Source organism: Neolamprologus brichardi, chromosome 2 (genome assembly GCF_056152115.1).
Source record: "Neolamprologus brichardi isolate AB-2024 chromosome 2, ASM5615211v1, whole genome shotgun sequence".
Lineage (NCBI taxonomy): Eukaryota > Metazoa > Chordata > Actinopteri > Cichliformes > Cichlidae > Neolamprologus > Neolamprologus brichardi.
The window spans coordinates 21,728,107-21,747,735 of NC_142105.1; the positions used below are offsets into that span (position 1 = coordinate 21,728,107).

At 40.3% G+C, this 19,629-nt stretch overlaps 1 protein-coding gene across 2 annotated transcripts; it reads right to left on the minus strand.

The window, feature by feature from the left end:
- Window positions 1–9,567: 9,567 nt before the first annotated feature.
- drd1a (dopamine receptor D1a) lies at window positions 9,568–15,464 on the minus strand. 2 transcript variants are annotated; one of them, XM_035909492.2, is made up of 3 exons: window positions 15,210–15,464; window positions 14,712–14,861; window positions 9,568–14,412 (listed from the first exon to the last, which is right to left on the minus strand). In XM_035909492.2, exon 3 carries the CDS (start codon window positions 14,032–14,034, stop codon window positions 12,922–12,924), a length of 1,113 nt encoding a protein of 370 aa, XP_035765385.2. In that variant the 5' UTR covers window positions 14,035–14,412; window positions 14,712–14,861; window positions 15,210–15,464; the 3' UTR covers window positions 9,568–12,921. The 2 variants fall into 2 exon arrangements, with proteins under 2 accessions (XP_035765385.2, XP_006781744.2); XM_006781681.3 differs by lacking the exon at window positions 14,712–14,861.
- Window positions 15,465–19,629: the final 4,165 nt, after the last annotated feature.

A 19,629-nucleotide genomic window follows, 5' to 3' on the forward strand; every position in this document is an offset into this window, starting at 1 on the left:
GCAAACCAGTGGGTGAAGCAGCTTTACCAGAAACCTACAGTAGAGTAAAAATGGCAGCACAGTGATGTGATCAGGAAAGGGAAGAGGTTCGAAGTACTCACATTGCTGTCCTTGAGCAACACATTGCAATAGAAGAAAGTAGCTGTTCTATTACTGACCCCAACCTTTGACCTCTTTGTGGTGGAGCAGTTGGATTTCTTTCCGTATAGGAGTCTTATTACATTCTTATTTACACAGTAAGCTCTGACGTGGCTTACAGCAGGTATATGGGTTAAAGCCCCATTTAGTGAGCTGGTGAATTGTTTGGGATTTTCTACTTTATTCTCTGTCATGTTGCTGCTGAATCACAGAACAGATGGCTGAGGTAGTCTCTCCTATGGGAACTTCATTTCACTTCTTAGTAATAATAAAATCATGCTCTTTGGTAGATGCCATCGACATCCTGTTAGCCGTCCTCTCCTGTCTAAATTTATCTTGTAATAAGGTAAATGAAGGTGAGAGAATATCCTGAGTTTTCAGGGGGCTGGAGTGCAATGTGCCATTAAATATTTACGTGAAAGGGTTAAAGCATTTTATGGTACTCGGATAGGACCAAAAGAAGGCTCTGCAATCGTTGTTCCCACAATCCCCCAGCTGTGCCGCTCTCTTTATATGTGTGCGCACATTTGTTTATGCTCGTGTGGTCCCATCTGAACTTTCCAGAGGGTAAAAGAGCCTCCTGCTGCGCTTGACAAGTCCTTTCTTAAAATAGACAAAATTGTGTCCGCTGTCTGCTTCCCTCCTATGGAATTTAAAAAAAAAAAAAAAGCACAGTTGCACAGCCATCGTACCATCACACTGCAAAAATAAATGTTTGACATGCTTCTATTTCTGGCCCATCTGAGCGAGACTGTGTTTTCCTGACTCTTCTCTTTGGTCATATCTTGTACTCAGTTCATTATTAATCCTGGTGTCTTGATTCAGTCACTGCATAAAATATTGTGTGTTTTAAAAATACTATATATATATATATATATATATATATATATATATATATGTATGTATTGCCAAGTAGCGATGAGTAAAACCTGCATTTTCAAACTCCAATTAAATGATTGAAAAAAGAACCCTGTGATCAAATACAACACATTTGCTCCAGTTATGGAGGTTAAAGCAGAAAATGTTTGCACAAGTTCAATATGATCTCACCCCTCTGTCTATACACCACTGTATTAGTGAAGACGATAACATTTTATGGTGGCGGTATTGTACTAAAGCGTAAACGACTCCTCGTTTACCCTGACCAGCATATGGATCCGGATTAACTAAGTTAACACAGATACAATAAAAGCCACTTATTTTCTTTCTACAATTAACTCTTTACTTCTTTAGCCCTGTAATTTTCTCTCTTATTATAGGCCTTGCCTCAATCTGTTCCCAGTTTCTTCTTTAATTCTCAAACCGTCTTTTCATCTCGTTGTCCTTATCTCCCTCCCCCCGTACTCCTCCTTCCTGTTCTTTCTGTCTCTCTCTTGGGGATGTTTGTTCAGCTTGTCACAGTGCCATCGCTCGAGTGGGATGTCTGTTGCTGAGTGGTCGCCTGTGCTGTCCTCCCGCTCTGTTAATCTCCTTCTCACATGCACAGAGCAGAACCTAAAATTTATGCCTGGCATTACATTCATTCGGGTTGTTGTTTTTCATCCCCTTACCTCGCTATTCGTTTTTTGTGTCACACACATGACAATATATATAATATATATACAACACTCATATTTATATAATTGTCATAATAACTTTTTTTGCTCAGCCATTCCTTCAGTCATTCCTTTAAAAAATTGTCATTCATACTTCACATTTTATCAGGTAATACATTGACTCTTGAAAACAGTTTAAATAAGCTTTTCCCTTTGCTTTGTGCAGTTCATTATAGAGCTTCATTATAGGCTTTCTTTCCTTTATACATACTTAATTATGATGAATAACGAATAAAGGTTTTATACAAAATTTTTTAAATCAAAGCTGACTGTCCCTCCACTTCTCCTTAAGATTACTATTACAGCTGGTGTAACAGTGACCTTAGTAATGAGCAGAGATGGGAAGAAACGCGTTACTTGTAATGCGTTACTTGTAATCCGATTACTTTTTTCAAGTAACGATTAAAGTAAGGGATTACTATTGCAAAAACAATAATTAGATTACCGTTACTTTCCCGTAGGAACGCTGCGTTACTGCGTTACTAAAACCGTGATTTTTTGCAAGAATGTCTCATGACAGTGACGTAAGCAAGTGTTGTGGAAGTTTTCCACTTAAATAAAGCCTGCAGACAAGCGGTGAGCGGTAGCTAACATTCTTTAATCCAAGCACACAAAGACAACATACAAACAAGCTTGTGGAGCCCCCATGGCCGCGGGACAGACGGTCAGCAGAGTCTCACTGAGCCTGGCATGGCTCTCAGTTAAATACCTTCTCCAGAAACAAAGGCAGTACACAGCTGTTTCACACCTTAAGGTTCACACTCCCTTGCTACTTCCCAGAGACCACGAAGAGACAAAAAACTGGTCCTCTGGAGTTGCTGTTTCCCCCAACATCCTTACTACACCCCCTACCATTTGTCTTACAGTATGAGTGTCAGACATGTTAATACAATAAAATAATGTCATTAATACCTTAGTGAAAGAAATTCCTATACACAAGTTCGACATTCGTGACAACAGCTGTGTGCAGATCAACAATGGATAACATATCGAGTGCGGGAGAGAGTATGAGCATGCAGCGTTTAAAGCGTGGAAGTACTGACCTTACTTTAAGTTTGATTCCATAAAAAGTGACAAGAACATTAGTGTCCGTTGTGCGTGGGAAGAAAACTTCTTTTTACAGCGAAAAAACCCCCCTAAACTTCCAAGCAAGCACCGAGTGCGCTACGACGTAATGGGAAATTCACCGAGAAACTCGTGGATTCTTCCACTGACCGCTGCGGCACACCTGCATCAGGGTAAACCTCCGCCTACCCTACTCCTGCTTTACAGGTGAAAATAGAGCAAAAGGACCACTAGTCTTTGACTTTATTTATTTTCTGCTGTGTTTTACTTGCATCTATTTGAAAGAGTGAGTGTAAACACCAAAAAATATATATTTTATGTGCTGGAATGTGCAGAAAATAAGTTTAAATATTGAACAAATTTCTTCCAGTCAGAGAATGTTGCATATAATTAAATCTTTGCTTCATGCATAAAGTTAAAAGATTAAAACTGATAATACAAGTTTTAAAAAAGGAGACTTTTCCATTTGATTATATTTTGTATGATGGATTTTGTAGAAAAAGTAGAATTGGGCTGAAAGATCTATCGCTTTATCACCTATTCAGGTTGTAATTCGTGTTTTTAAAAAGTAACTAAGTAACTAAGCAATTAATTACTTTTGAAAATAAGTAATCAGTAAAGTAACGGGATTACTTTTTGGGGGAAGTAATCAGTAATTAGTTACTGACTACTTTTTTCAAGTAACTTGACCAACACTGGTAATGAGTAAACTGAACTAAATGTGTGAAATAGTGGAGAACCCCTTTGATTGCCAGCGAAAATCTAAAAACTATAAATAAGAATGGTATGGGTCTAGAGAAATGAAAAAGTTCACAAGAAACTGGTACAATTGATGAAAATGTCAAACTATGCTGTCACTGCTTTTTTCGTGTTGCCAGATTAGAGAAACTGTGAATGAAAGCAGAAACTAGTTGGTTTCAAATGAGAGTGCATTTCTCACCACCTCACATGGGGGTTTCACTTATGTGCAAGAGTAACACATTACCCATCTGTGAAACATCTTTTCCTTTTGCAAAGCAAAACACGTGGTTTCTTTGTCATGTAGACATAGCAAATGACTCAGTGGTTATTAGCAAAAAACAGCTCATTTTACAAGCAAAATCAGAAGTGATTGTTATCTAGTTGACTTTAGAAACTAAATTTTGAGCTACATCTTATGTAACATTAACTTGCACAGCATTGTCCGTGCATTTGTATCCATCAGGTTGCTTAATGCTTTCATTTAGTTTTGGGTTGTTTTTTTTGTTTTTTTTTTACTTTTAACTGGAAACGTTAAGATGAGTAAAGCGCTTGAAGTGTGCTTAAAGTTCACCACTTGGCATGCACTGTAGTTGGTGCATTACAATGTAACTTCTTTGTGGTCAGTCGAGTCCACGCGTTCAAAAAAAAAATTGCAAGAAAAAAACAACAAAAACAAAGAAAAATTAGCACACCCATATCCATACAGACCCTCACATACTCATCCGATGACAAAATTTCCATCGTTCGGACACAAGTGGACCCTAGCATACTTACAGATGCAGAAAGTCTATCCAGCTTACTGGAGCCTAACCTAGCTACTATAGGGTAAGAGGCAGGGTAAACCCTGGACAGACAAGGATCACAGGGCTAACATAGAGAGGGACAGACAACCATTCACACCTGTGTGCAATTTAGAATCACCAATTAACGTAACCCCAATAAATAATAATAATGGATTGCATTTATATAGCGCATTTCGAGACTCTCAAAGCACTGTACAATTCCACTATTCATTCACTCTCACATTCACACACTGGTGGAGGCAAGCTACAGTTGTAGCCACAGCTGCCGTGGGGCAGACTGACAGAAGCGACGCTGCCATATCGCACCATCGGCCCCTCTGGCCATCACCAGTAGGCGGTAGGTGAAGTGTCTTGCCCAAGGACACAACGACCGAGACTGTCCGAGCCAGGGCTTCCGGTTACAAGACGAACTGCCAACTCTTTGAGCCACGATCGCCCCAAATGTAGTCAAAGTCTAATCAAGGCTTAAGCATTTATTCAGTCAGATATAGAGGTACTGTGGATGGTATTATTATTCAGCGTCATATCTGACTCAGGCAGCAACCTCCGGGGCTGGTGCCAAAAATGGCATTTCCAGGTGAGGCAGTCCTGAGGCGGACTCCAAAAGCTAGTTAATCTCCATAGACCACCTGGTTAATCAAGCTTGCTATCATTAGCTGAGGATTTAGCACTCCACTTTTTCTTCCAAATACAATCGCTTCTGGTGTTAGCAAGGCAGCGCAAAAGCAGCCATGTTGCTAACATTGAGGTACTTCACAAACCAGTGGTTGGTCATTTTGTCTCATGGAGTGACCTCCAGGGGACATGAGCTAAAAAAATAAACTGACCTGATTTGTCCTGACCAAATCCACTATAGAAAGCAGATTTAATGTTGGCTAAAAAATGGCTTATATTGCCTTGGTAGCGTACCACAAACTGTCAGTGAGGTGGAGAAGGAAACATCGCTGAAGCAGATTAAATGAGTAACAAGCCAAGGCAGTGGAAGCTAATCAAATTATACACTGAATAATAAGCTGGGTGCAAATGAGTTTGGAGGGTGAACAGTGTTCTCAGCAGGGATGTTGTCCACTCCAGCCACGCTCTGCAGCTTAGTTGGGGAGAGAAGAGGTGCTGTCTGGCAGAGACAGCTCTAAGTGGAGAAAATGCTATTAATGATGCTAATGTTGATGTTCTTGCTGGTAGGACGCCCCAGAGGTGAATTGGGGAGATGCTAATGCTAATCAGCTAGCTTGTGCGGGAGAAGATGTGTCTTTTTAAAAAACATCATCAGCTGAATGAGCTGCCAGACACAGAGCAACAGAGTGATTACTGTCAAATCTACTGGGAACTGGGAGATAGTTGCCCTGCTTCATGGGCTTAATGATGGCTGCTGTTTGTCTGGCCTAAATGAGCTAAACAGTGAGCAGTGCTGAATGTGAGAGCTTTGGAGCTGATGACTGCATGTGCTGAGTCATGCTTGTGCTGCTCTCATGCACTTTTTAAAAATATGAAAATTAAATGGTAAGAGTGTTTGTACTCCTTTTATTTACTAAGGGCAGAAGAGAGATTGCTAGAAAGAAGCCAAATAGAGAAAGAAATGAGTATGACTATTTTCTTCTGTTATCTGACAGTTTAATATCTTAAAACTTGCTTTGACATCACAGATTTATATGTGATTGATGCGACTACAAAGCCGTGGTGATGGCATTTTGCGGAAAGCATTTTACTAGAATCTGGATTACCTAAAGTATACACCTCTTCACCATCAGCAGCATCAACTAATCTCTGGCTAGGTTTTTAGAATAAGCTCAGATGGGATACAGAAACGGAGAATTCCACACTTTTACATACTTAACATTGTTCTGCACATCACTACTCAGACATACATGAGCAGCAGAAAATCAGCAGGACTTCTAAGTACTGTTTAGTTTCTTTGTGATACTTGACAGCATATTTGTGCACACCAATATTTTGTTTGGGTTTTTTTTGCTAAAAACAAACAAACAAACAAACAAAAACAACCAAACTTGCTTTTGCAAGTTTTTAGGCTTTTTTGGTGTGTGAGAATTCATCCACCAGGGTAAGAAAGTCACGCAGTGTCCTAGTGTAACATCCTATGGTGCAAACAGCATGAACATGGTCCTGAGCCACATAAACATTTGCCATCTGCCAGATTTTACTCACTTTGTCTTCCACTGTGGTCTATTTAAAAATTTCTGCCATTCGTGACGCAACACATTTTTTTGCCTTGGATAATTGTAAATTTTCACTCATTTTCAGACCAGTCTTTGTACCTTAGGATATTTTTTTGGTTGATCTACTTAATACTGACATGATAACCACTCACGCATAAAAATGCACATAACTCAAGGCATGAACCAGTGTTGTGTCTACATGTTTGGTGTGGAAAGGGCTTAAGAAATAGGAAAAACTCCACCAAAGACCCGACACAGGACCAGAGAGATGCAACTGGCCCTTCAGCGGATCCATCTACTGTTCATTGAAGCCTCAGCAGAAATGGTCTCAGTGAAAAGGAGTCTGTCAAGAAGCCATTCTTAAGAAAGGGAGAAAGGGTTCATGTAGTGTAGCATGAGGTGAAGTCACATTACAACAATATCTTGACAGAGAACAGAACAAAAGGCAGCAGATATCCAAAGAAGAGGTTTGAATGTCTTTCAAGAAGGCTAGAGAACTATTCCTGAATTTTATTTAAAAAGAGATTAGAAGAAAGCTTCCCAAAGAGAGTTAAGGCTGTGCTAAAGAATTAAACATGGTCATATCAAATATTGTTGGAATTGTAAAAAGCCTGTTTTGGCCTTATATACTGTTTGATTTATGTTTGCACATTTTTTTTATAAATTGCAAAATATAATTATAAAAATATAAAGAATACACAGGTGGCTTGAGGCTTTTTACAGTATTGTGCAAAAGTATACTGTACTATGTTTAACCAAACTAGTAGACCAAACTCTTGGTAAGCAGGTTGTTTGCTAAGATTAAACCAGTCTTTTATTGTGCACCCCTCACTCGCATAAATATTTTTTCTCTTATCTCTCTGAAGTTCTCTGTGTGAGCATTCCTTTCTCTTCGTTCCCTTGGTCCTTTCCCAGTGGTGGGGTCAGAGGGCATGTCCTTTCCACTGGAGCCAGTTAGAGTGACGAATGGTAACGCAGCAATGCCAGCGGGTCTGCAGCACGAACAGTAAACAGTGCGAGGGTGGAGGAAGAGAGCGGAGGAGTGTGATAAGAAAGAGAAATGGTGAGCAAGAGCAAAATCAGAAAGATGAATGAAAGGCTTGCCGCAAAGAACGGGCACTAAAGGTCAAAAGATTTGCAGGGCAACCTTTGGCTTAAGCTTATGTATCTATTTTTGAAGAGCAGCCTTTTGCCGAAATCAGACAAGCTTTTTGAATCTGCTGTGCCATTTGCAAATAGAGCCTCTATCGACCCCGACACAAAGAGAATCTGAGTGGCTGGGTGTGTGTTGTGATTGTGCTGATGCTCTTTCACCTCAAACTAATCGAAAATCATCATAGAACATCTGTTGATTTCAGCAGCGAGACCAGACGCAGACAAAAAAAAAGTTAAAAAGCGTTTTTTAACATGCAAAATGTATTCATGACTTTCAGCATGTAACTGTGTTGATGCACTTTGGCTACAGCCACCAACACATTTGCTCTCAATTATGCTTATCCTGGTGTTGTGCGAGGTATTAAAAATGCATTAGGCTCTAGTGCAATTATAAGTGCTCTGACAGTTTTGAATAATACATATTTAATGGAGAGTGATACAGATTATGGCAAACTGTTTAATAGCATTTTAATTCTCCATCACTTCCCCTGAGGAGGGGAGGTGACGGAGGAATCATTAATGACATTAAAAATCCACCTTCGCATCGCCAGGTGTATCTTTCTTGAAGCAAACAGTATGTGACTACAGGATCCTTCATTATATATGTGACGGCAGTCAGACTGATGACACTTTCTGGTGGGTTATGTGATATTTACACAGCATCCGCCGTGTCTCTTTTTTTAAGTTGCCATTGCTTGATTCTTACATAAGACTGTCTGTCTCCTTGTCCCTTTTTTCTCTCGCTCTCTGTCTCAGTAAATCATTTCCCTAAGGCCAGTCATTAGCATCATCTAAAGTTACCACATCTAACATCCATTTTCTGAAGTGCCAATCCAAAAAGGCAGGATTGCTCTGAGAATATCACAAGTTCCACAGGAGGGAAAGAAAGGGCAGCAAACAGAAATTTTCTGTGTTCGCCGAGTGCACATGACATTGCAAGGACTCTGGGTTGGGCGCTGGAGCTAGCAGTTGTAGCACTGCATCACAGACACACATTCCCTCGCACACACACACACACACACACACACACACACACACACACACACACACACACACACACACAAACACACTGTCTTGTTGCCACCTCAGCCATCACTCTGAATGATGTCACTCAAATTAATTGCTGTTCCCTTCTCGTGGCACGCTTGAGGAGGTTTCTTAGAGGCAAGGACAGTCCAGAGCCAAGAGAGAGCGGCCTTTAAAGGACAGCTCTGCGTGCGTGTGTGTCTGTGTGTTAGCCCATGAGAGGAAGAGTTTCTCTCACAGTATATAGTTTTTTACATATTTATAATGAGCATTAACTTAATTCAACTGAACGATGTCACATCTTAGACTTGCTGCTTATTGAGAGGGATTTATTGCCCCGTAATTATTTTAAAATGCTTGACCTGCAAGACGAAGCAACAGTTCTACAGAAAAATTAATCAAGTTCTGATTTTTATGACGCATCTACTGAGATATTCATTAACATTACCAAACATGAACTTCATGTCAAACCATCTTTGAGTGTGATTTATCTTTTAAGATGACACAGCAGGCTAATGTGGAACAGAGTGTGTAACTGGGTCTTGCCAAATATAATTTATTTTGTCCTTGTCGTTGCTCTGCTGTCTTTTCACACTTCAACTACTTCAATTTCCCTCGTACTCCCCATTAAAGCATCTGAGTGGATTAGGTTCTTGTCACAGGTAAATCCATAAAAGATAGCGGAACCACCGCAAACTAAAATCTACAATCCTCCTTATCCTCTTCTTTTAACAAGGAACTGAAACACGGAGGCGACAAAGGTGCATCGGAATCAAAGTTCTTGTTTAGCCGTTTGGTATTGTTTAAAAATTGATAGAGTGGGAAATGTTGTAATGCAATCAAAGAAAGAAACAAAGCCAACAGTGGGGATAAAGAGGTGCCACAATGGTTGCACTCCTTTATTATGCCAGGCTATTCACAACTTCTGATTAGGCGCTTCACTTTACTAATGATGGCAATACATCACCGGACTGAACAAACACATGAACACCAGGGTTATGTGAGAGTGAAATGTTAGATGTGAAGCGCAGCTGATCCCATTAGGTTTTGCTCTTTGGATGCTGGTGTGAAATTGGCTTTAGGTAATTTGATGTGTGGAGGTCAAGGCTGTGCAGCCACTCTGTCTCTTTATCTCACACACACACACCCTGTGGATTTCATGAAAATGGACAAATATACATTTATAAACATGTGCACTGATGCTTCCACATGCACAAGCAGACACTGCACAGCTGTTTCTTCTGATGGCTTTATACAGTTCTGAATGTAACATAACATGTATGCAGTAGTAAAACCAATATAACACCTGCATATTCACTCACAACACACTTACAGCTTTTGCTTGTCATGAAATCTCACTCTGGCAAACAGATTAGCAGTAGATCTTAATGATGATGTTCTTTATCTTGTTATGTCTCTGATATTTGCTGGGTCTTATTTTCACAGTTTTGGCCACAACATCTATCAGTCATGATTGATTCTGCCAAGATTTAGATTTGATGGTCAACACCACTCATGTCTGTCAGATGAATTTGTGCCTGTCACCCAAGTGACAACCCCTGGGCCTGAAAAATTAAGCTAATGTTGAATGCAATGGTGGCTAAAGCCTACAGAAACAGAATTATTAGCACAGTGATTGGATGCAGTAAAAATGCTAACTAGCTTTGTTTAAAGGTTTTTTTTCAAAGCTAAAATCAAAGTTTACTAATACTTCTACAGGTAATTTTCAAAAAAAGAAGAAGAAGAACAAGCTAAAGCTCATTAGCAAACTAAGTCAGCTTTAGCCTACACAAAGAGAAAAATTCACTTAGCAAAAGATTGGAAGCAGTGGCAAATGCTAACTTTCTCCAAAGCTAAAAAGAATATTTACCAGCACCTCTAAAATTAATTTTGATTTACGGTATAAAAAGTGTTTATATTACATTGCAATACGTGCAGGACTATTTCATTACTTCCTGGGGTTCTGCTACTGATGAAAGATTCCCAGACAGGAAACCAGACAAGACAGCTAATTTTCCAAAACATGGGCCATTTTTTATTCATTATATGGGAACATAGTGGCCTCACTAAAATAATAAAGATAATAATAATTAAGATTTGTCTTGTTTATTCATCTTTGATGAGCAAAATTCTTCTGACGATTACTGATTTTTTATTTTGGGGGGCTTTATTGGAAATGAAAAGATGCATTTGATATAGAAAACATATTATTAAATTTGCAGTTTAAGTACAGCAGTAAATAAATGTAAAAATCAGTCTAAAGCATAATTTAAACTGTGGTCTAATGTATTTCATGTCAAACTAGCAACTTGAATGATGTGATGTAATAAGTTTTTTAAAAAACATCTTTATTACACCAAAATTCATTTATGTTTCAAGTGAAGTAAAACAGCTGATAAGTGGACTTTTATTTCCCAATAGAGTTGTGTGGTTTTTAATTAAGTCTTACAAATTATGGTGTTCCTCTGTTTCTTTCTAACTTATATTTTGTACGAGAGTCCCGTTGCCTGTCATGCGGTTTTCTTGTGCTACAAGTTGCTTTTTTGCATTGTCCGTCTTGTTAGGTTTAACTCAGAAAAGCAGTAGTTGTAATGCTCTAAACTGTAGGCTGGCTGATTGTCTGGCATCTTGTGTTCATTGCCTTGTTGGAGTTCACAGAGAAATTCAGTAATGTATCCAAACCAATAAGAACTGTGACAAAATCAGTGAGAACAAGACCCATGGTAAATAACGGTCACAAAAAATGACACAATTGTCATTTAGATGTGCTTTTACTATGCAATTTATGGCACAAAGGAAGTGTGTCACCAGTTGACACTGTATTTCTGTTAAATTTCACAGGAACATGAAACAACATTACACCAACCCATTTCAGTTTTCACATAAAGAACCCATAATCCCATAATAATCCCATCCATAGCAGGTACAATACTGTCTTCTGCCAATAAAACACTTTCAAGCACTGGACAAATCAGGCAATTGGATACAACATTAAAACCACAAACAGGTAAAATGAATAACATTCTTTATCTGGTAAAAATGGAATGCTCTGCAGGGAAACTTTGGGCTCAAACACTTATCTAGATGTTACTTTGACATATTCCACCCACATGAACATAGCGGCAGAACAAACACAACCCAGTGGCAACTTATTCCCTGAACACAGCAGGTCAAGGCACCCCTCCACCCTACAAAAACTGCTCAGTGATGACTCGACACAAGAAGAGCCAGAGGCACTGACCTGGCCTCTGAACTTAGCAGATCTTCAGTTGAGCATCTCCAGGATGCAATCCACCGTTGCCCCACCTCACAACCCACAGGGCCCAAAGTGTTACACAATATTAGGCAAATGGTTTTAATGTTGCCGCTGACTGGTGTCATTTCTGAGGTCACAAGTTTGTAAATTTGGTTTAAAGTTATAATGATTCCAAATGTCGATGATTTATAAATAACATTTCAACCAGTAACGAGGCAGTCGGCTTGTTTTTCCCCATCTCTGCATCCTATACGGATTCAGATCACATTTTTACGTCTCCACTTCTTAGGGATTTCCTTTTACACTTGAATTTATTCACTTTTCATTCTAGCTGTAATATTAAGTCACTTGTGGATGTACTTTACCTGTACATATGTTCGACATAATTTGGCTTGATGCTTTACTGCTGTAGTCTTTGCAGGTCCTGAAATGTCAGTGTAAAGACTAAGAGTGTTTCTGTGTGCTGTCATGGAATTTGTTGTTGTAGTGTGCATGCTGGGTGCTACATGGTATTTCGGGGAGCATGTTTTGACAGTGTTTGTTTGTGTGTGTGTGTTTGATGATATAGAAGAGAGCAGTGTCTGACATCATTAGGGTGTGTGCTGCCCAGTCATGGGATTATCTATCCCAAGAGCTTGTCAGCACCGCTGCTCTCCCAGATCCCTGGTGCAACAGCGGCAGATTTTAATCCCAAATCCTCTCTCCTCTATCGGGAGCTTCTCCTATCTGAAGACAGTGTAGAGACAATGACGAGCACAGCAAGCCCGCTATGGTAGACATCGCAAAGGCAGACCATTCACCTAATGCAAACATGGATGCATGTGGGGTCGTCGTACCCTTCAGTCAAAATAAGAGTTAGCGCACGAAAGCAGCCTTTGCATTTCAAGTCAATCAGACTGGCTGCAACAGGAACTCTTGGACTGTTTTAAGAATTAAGGGATGAGTCAGTGCTGTGAGAGAGTTGTGAGTCATTTCTTGTTTAGACTGGCCGTCTCTATGTCGTGGCCTCCTGGATACAGTCTGTGGCATCCCAGCAGGATGGAGAAGGCCTTCCGGAAATCCGCATTGAAGGCATAGATGATGGGGTTTAGTGAGGAATTAGCCCAGCCGAACCACACGAACACATCAAACGTGGTGGGGCTGATGCAGGGGAAAGCCTCCCCTCCGTTCGACTGCTCGCAGAAGGGCACCATGCAGTTGAGGATGAAAAATGGGAGCCAGCAACACACAAACACCCCCATTATCACTGACAGTGTCTTCAGCACCTTTGTCTCCCTCTTGAATGTCAACCTGAAGGAGCTCTCTGAGTCTGCGATGCTGGAGCCTCTGCCCATGCTGTCGTGTCTGTTTTTGGCACTTTCGGCTGCCCGCTCTAGAGCAGAGATCCTCCTGATTTGTCTGTGGGCAATGCGGTAAATCTGTGTGTAGGTGGCCACCATGATGACCACAGGGATGTAAAAGCTTATAAGAGAGGTGGAGATGGCGTAGGTCCTATTTAGGCTTGAGTCACAGTTCTCTGGGTAAGATGTAGCGTTTGATGACAGTGAAACAGAGGACCCAGTAAGAGCAGTGTAAGATTTGGTTTGGGCTTTATGCCAGTTGAGCTGCACTGGAATGAAGGAAATGAGGACAGACAGCGTCCAGGCCACACTGATCATAATATAGGCCACTGTGGGTGTCATCTTCCTCTCATAGCGGAAAGGACTGGAGATGGCCCAATAGCGGTCCAGGCTTATGACGCAAAGGTTCAGAATTGAGGCCGTGGAGCACATAATGTCAAAAGCTACCCAGGTATCGCAGAAAGAGCCAAACGGCCAGAATCCGGCGATCTCCGTCACTGCTTTCCAGGGCATCACCAAGATGGCAACCAATAGGTCGGACACGGCCAGCGAGATCACAAAAAAGTTGGTCACTTTAGAACGCAGATGGCGAAACTTGGTGACGGCCGCGCAAACCAGAGTGTTTCCAAGCAAGGTGGTGAGGATGAGCAGCGAGAGAAAACAGCCAGTTAGGACACGACTCGATGGCGCCTCGTCCAAAAACCCATTGTCAATGACCGTTGTAAAGTTCATGGGATCCATCCCTGAAAGTGAGTGTGTGCTTGGGGAGGAGGGGGTTCTTTGCTTATGTCATACTGAAGAGTCTTGTTACATTTTATCCACTAGTTTCTATGAGGCTCCTGTTCTCCATTACTGCAAAAAGTCTCCATCAATTTATCGTCTGATAAATGATGAAAGATGAGACATTTCAGGCAAATGCTCTCTGGGACAGACATTTGCCCTCTGACCTTGTAAAATAGATTTGACATCATCTGAGCTGCACTGATGGAGAGGTAGTTGTACCTTAATTCCTCAGTGCAGTGGTGTAGTCACTGATTCTCTTCTGCTTGTTCTGTTTTAGCCCCAAACCCAATGTAATCGCAGGAATCCTCTGTCTGCTTACAGAACACATCAGTAGCCCTGGGGATGAAAATAAATGAATTAGTCTAGAAAAATTCAATATTGTGTAAGATAAAAGTAATCATAAATATGCATGATTTTCTAAATGTTATATATCTTTTTTGTAGTTTGTTGTGTTGTGGTTTATATAATAGCTATGATTGTTAATATAGCTGATTAAGCAAAAGAATATCAGGGCTGTTGTAAGTAAAAGGTAAAAAGATTTGGGGGGGAAGGGGCTCATTCAGCCTCATCACACCCCAAGCACCATTAACTGGCCCATGATAGAGCGCAGTTTGGACAATAATAACCAATCATACCTTTGCATATCTCTTTGTAGCTCCTGATGCTCCAAATTTCACCTCATCAAAATCAGTCTCCTTTTGAATAGTTTCCAGTTATAGTTACGTATTTGTAGAATTCGGATGCCTCTCATAATGTGGTAAATCTGGGCTGAATCAAGGAAAGACCTATTTGCATAAAAATAATTGTATTATTTACTATTATTTAATCAGTGTGCTAATTACTATTCCCATCTTCCTGTGTGTCCACTAAATTTATTACTTTATTATTATTATTATTTTTATTTTGCAATGGCCCCAATAAACCCTCGTACAGCTGTAATTTGTGTTGCCAATGATCCGATTTAGAATAACACACTCACTGGCTGGAGCTGTGAGAGCAGGATTTTCCCGTGAGCGGGCTGTAATTATTAAGACGTGACTCAAAACAAGAGTCACATCCTCCTACATATATACAAACTGTGTTTGCGGTTTCTCTATTTTACTGTTTTAGCACCAAATTCACTTCTTACTTACAGATAAAGTGTGCGGTCAGCTGCAGCTTGATACCACATCTAAAAGCAAACGTCCCGCCGCTTCCATCCGAACTTCCCAGTGTAAAGTCCCTCCAAAGAGCATCCAGACCCCATTTCCTGCAAACACAAATAAATGCACAGTCCTGTGTCCTCCCTGGAAGCCAGCTCGCTGACTGTTGCTGCGATTTAATAGTACACACCACCGGATTCAAATGTCACTCAGCGCTCTCGCTGCGTCCTCCTGCAGCCACAGTGCGCATCTGCGGCCAGATCCCGAAGACCTCTGGCTCCTTTCCACACCGGCGCTCTGACGTTGTCCCATTCAGGAGAAAGTGCGATGGGAATGAAAGCGCATGACTGTGGCCCTTTGGCGACCGATCTCGGTCACTGCTTTATGACACAACAGGTTTCACGAGAAACTCATCACGCATCCCGTTCCCCGTTAAGCCTTGCTGTAGTTATTTTCCAGAGTCTTATTTAAATCTGGTGAAGTTTATTGAAATGAAGGGGTAGATTATAAAATCATAGCAAGGTCCGTTCAAGTACATTGGGTCGCTGAGGCCACCTGTTGGAGAAAGAAAAGAAATGCGGGCGCAGCATCCTGATAAGGATTTTTTTCTGCATTCTTTCGTCACATTAAGATAAAGAAGTATGTTAGTTGTGTATTTGCTTTTAAAGTATATCCATTTTTGTTTAAACTGACCCCAAATCGATGTAGATAAATCAAATTCTGAGGTCCTTTCTTTCCTCTTTTATCTATGATTATCCATATATTAGTATTAGTTCACGGGTGGTTAATTTAAAAACAAATCATTTTGATTAGGATATTGTAAGTGTATTCCTTTGGTCCTTTCTCATCTCTTTTGAGGCTCAGGCTCTCTGCCTGGCTGCCAGGACATTAAAGACACAACAGGCAGGGGTAAGAGTTGAAAGGGTCAGAGAATAAATAGACAAGTTGAGGTGCACTGTTGCCTACATTTCTCTCTCTCTGCATCCTCCTCTGTTGGTTTTCTGTGTTCAAAGGTGCACCTGCTACTCATCTAACTCATGTATACTTCAAAGACATGGATGCCACTCCAAGGTTGCTGCTGTCTGTACTGTGTGATTTTCCACATGTGACAAGTGCCACGATAACCTCTTTATCTTACTTATCTTTTCTAGCAATATAATGAGTCACTAAGTTACTCTTCAGAAAACCTGATGTGACTAAGAATGTGTGAGACTAGATTAGCAGAAGTCATCTGTAGATCTCCTTTTCTCAATCTTGATGTGCTCTTGTGGGAACCTAAGGAAATGTAGTTTTCAATCATGAGATCTTGGGTTAAAGTCTTTTTAAAGTTGTGAGCTTTTTTTTTTTTTGAAGCCGTGAGAAGGCTCCAGAGTGTTTTGTTTCTTTTTCTTTTCTTTTCTTTTTTTTTTTTTTTGCTTGGTGATGACCCACAAAATATGCAAAAGCGATAAGTAAGATGGCTAAGAGCAAAAAAAAAAGAAAGCAACTGCCGTTTTAGGAAGCCAAAAAAACCCCAGCCCTCTTATCAAACTCCTGTGTGTTAGTGTGAGTGCATGTGTGATACAGCCTTGCGTGTTTATCAGACATGCCTGTCTGTGAAACTTCATGCCTGTGCGTGCATGTTTTGTGCCCTGCCATGCAAGCTTGTTAACTTTTACTTCTCTAAGGGAAGTTAAAAAAAGAGGCACTTCTGTCATGCTTTTCCCACTATGCCTTTTACCGAGTTAAATGGGGGTGGGGAACTTTCTGCATCTTCTATCCTCCAACACATCCCTTCCCACTCTTCTTAATTACAGTCTTTTATCATCTATACTTGCAATATTTTTTTTCTTACACTTATTTTACAAGAGGGATTATGAGACTGATTATAAGATGAGGATAGATAAAATTTAATTAATAAATGTGGCAACTCTCTGCAGCAAGAGTAGCCTAAAGTAGCTTTAGTGATTGCTTAACAACTGGCTTAACATTGACAGGGTTAAACCAGGGTTATATGGTAAAAATGTACTCTGTGATGCATCTATAATCATTATTTCAGTTGTTATAAAAAGGTTGAATCAGTGGTTTCACTTTGTTAGTGGTTGAGTTACACCAAAAGAACTGGGTTAGGTTTTGGAAATGATTGTGCTTAAATTATAATATGATAAGCGAGACTACACATTTGAACCTATACATGCGTCATAGGATCAGTGGTACGGGCTGTGGGTTTCTGTGACAAACCAGTAGCCTTTGACAGAGTGGTATTATCTAAGGACCTGGCCATGAGAACTGGCTCACTGATCAGCAATAAACCTTTATTACGACTTTGTAATACGAAATGCTAAGTAAATAGCATTAAGAGTTTTTACAAAATAAATTACACTAGAATTCTTTGTAATCATTAATTAATTTTTAAAAAGTGTAAAATTGTGTCTTAAATGTTATACATGCAGATGCCATCAGAACGGAACTGCTATAGTGTACAATACATAAAACATAGCAATCATAAAAACTGTACTGTGTGTATAGTTTGACTCATACCTAAAGATGTAGTATTACTAATGATCCCAATGGGTCACCACAGCAGAAGGCATTTTAATTTTGACTGGATGCCTTTCCTTGTTGTTTGGTCAGAATCCACTTGTTTCCTCAGTTCCTCTCACCACTGCCGTTGCTGCTTCTACACCATTGACCTCTGCTGTTTCCTGAGCAGGGCCCCCTCATTCTCTCTGCCCACTTCACCAACCTCTCCGTTGACACCTCACAGCCCCCTGAGCCTCCGGAATGAGCATTATCCCCACCAGAGCCTTTCACGAATGAGTTAGTAAAGGCCTAGGGCTTTCTAACACTATGCTGGTATATAAACAGTTAATTAGAATGTATGCCTCTGATTAGATTGCGCTTGTAACTAATCTGAAGCAAGGCAGAGCTTTATTATGGGCACAGGCCAGAGAAGAGTTAACTTACTGAATTACTGAATAAATTGAAATGTATTTTTGTTAAGGGAACCAGCGCTGATGCAGCTCAATCTGTAAACTTAGTGTGGCTGATTATTCAGTGAATTTCTGGATACTGGCTGAGGAGAGATGCTGGGAGGAAAGGCACTCAGAGAAGCTTTTTTTTTAGTTAGTAACTTGATCTGCTCTCAGTCTGAAAACCCCAAATGCAAATGTTTTATGCAAAGACCTTGCTCTTTCTTTGCCTCCCCCCAGATCATACAACTGTGCCATAGATGCCTTACCTGGTGTTCCTCCCCCCACTGGTTGTCTTTACAACAATGGATAAATACTTCCACGAAAGCAGGTATCATTTGGCCATCTTCTTCTCCTTTGGCCACTACTCTTTGTAGAGAAAAAAGATAGAACACTACATGCCTGCATAGATTACTGCAGTTTAAATCAGATCACAGTAACAAACAAGACTCCGGCACTTTGCTCCTCTAGATGCCCCTGTGGAAGATGAAGTGATCTTACTATCCTCATGTGTCATTGGGTCTCTTACCTGGGAGATTGAGACCCTCATCCAATCTGCACAGAAAAACAAACCTGATCCCAGAGGAGGTCCACATAATTGTCTGGGGTCCAGCAGACCATTCGTTTTTTTGCAGTGGCACTTATGGCCTAATCTAGAGACTTCTGGGAGTACATCGGTGAGTGCACCATGTGCACCCAGAATAAGACTGCCCACAATCCATCTGCAGCACTCCTAAAACTTTTACCTGCTCCTAGGCGGCCATGGTCCCACATCTCTTTGGATTTCGTTACCAGACTTCTTGACAGGTAACACTGTCATTCTAACAATGACCTTACACTTCAATGACTAATATCATGGCAATGAGTATGCTGTGTGATATGCACTCCAAACTGGACTTTCATCGTGATGCATTAACAACCAGGTTTTAGGTAGTCTATGGCCGATCTTTAGTTTAAGTGTTATCATTAAAAAGTACAATGTCAAGTTAAAACCAAACCAGTTTTATGATGTCAAACTAGACACTGCAGCATACATGTCAGTGTTCACCCACAGTATTATTTCTCTCAATAATTCCTTTTCTAAAAGAAGAGACGGCCACTGCAAAGTTTTCAGAAATTTTCTATTCGTAAACACTCAGCTGGAGGCAGTAAATCTCAGAAAGACAACTCTTTGTTTCTAAATTCTTTATTCCACAAAATTTTCACTATTAGTTCAAGGAAAACCACAGACCTCGGTGCTTAAAAAAAAGACAAGAAAAGGCAAAACAGCAAACAGTGTTACATAGTCACCTGCTACCATGTTTTAAATAAAGGCTTTTAAACAAACTAATTAGTTGAATAAATAAATAAATAAATAAATAGACAATAAAGTATAGACAAGTTAATTTACTGAAGACAGCAGCGCAGTCCTTTCTCTATACTATTTTCACATGGTGAATATTACAACAGTATCACTGGGA

Coding starts and splice junctions, on each gene's coding strand:
- drd1a (XM_006781681.3), bottom strand. CDS start 14,034: ATGGATCCCATGAACTTTACAACGGTCATTGACAATGGGTTTTTGGAC.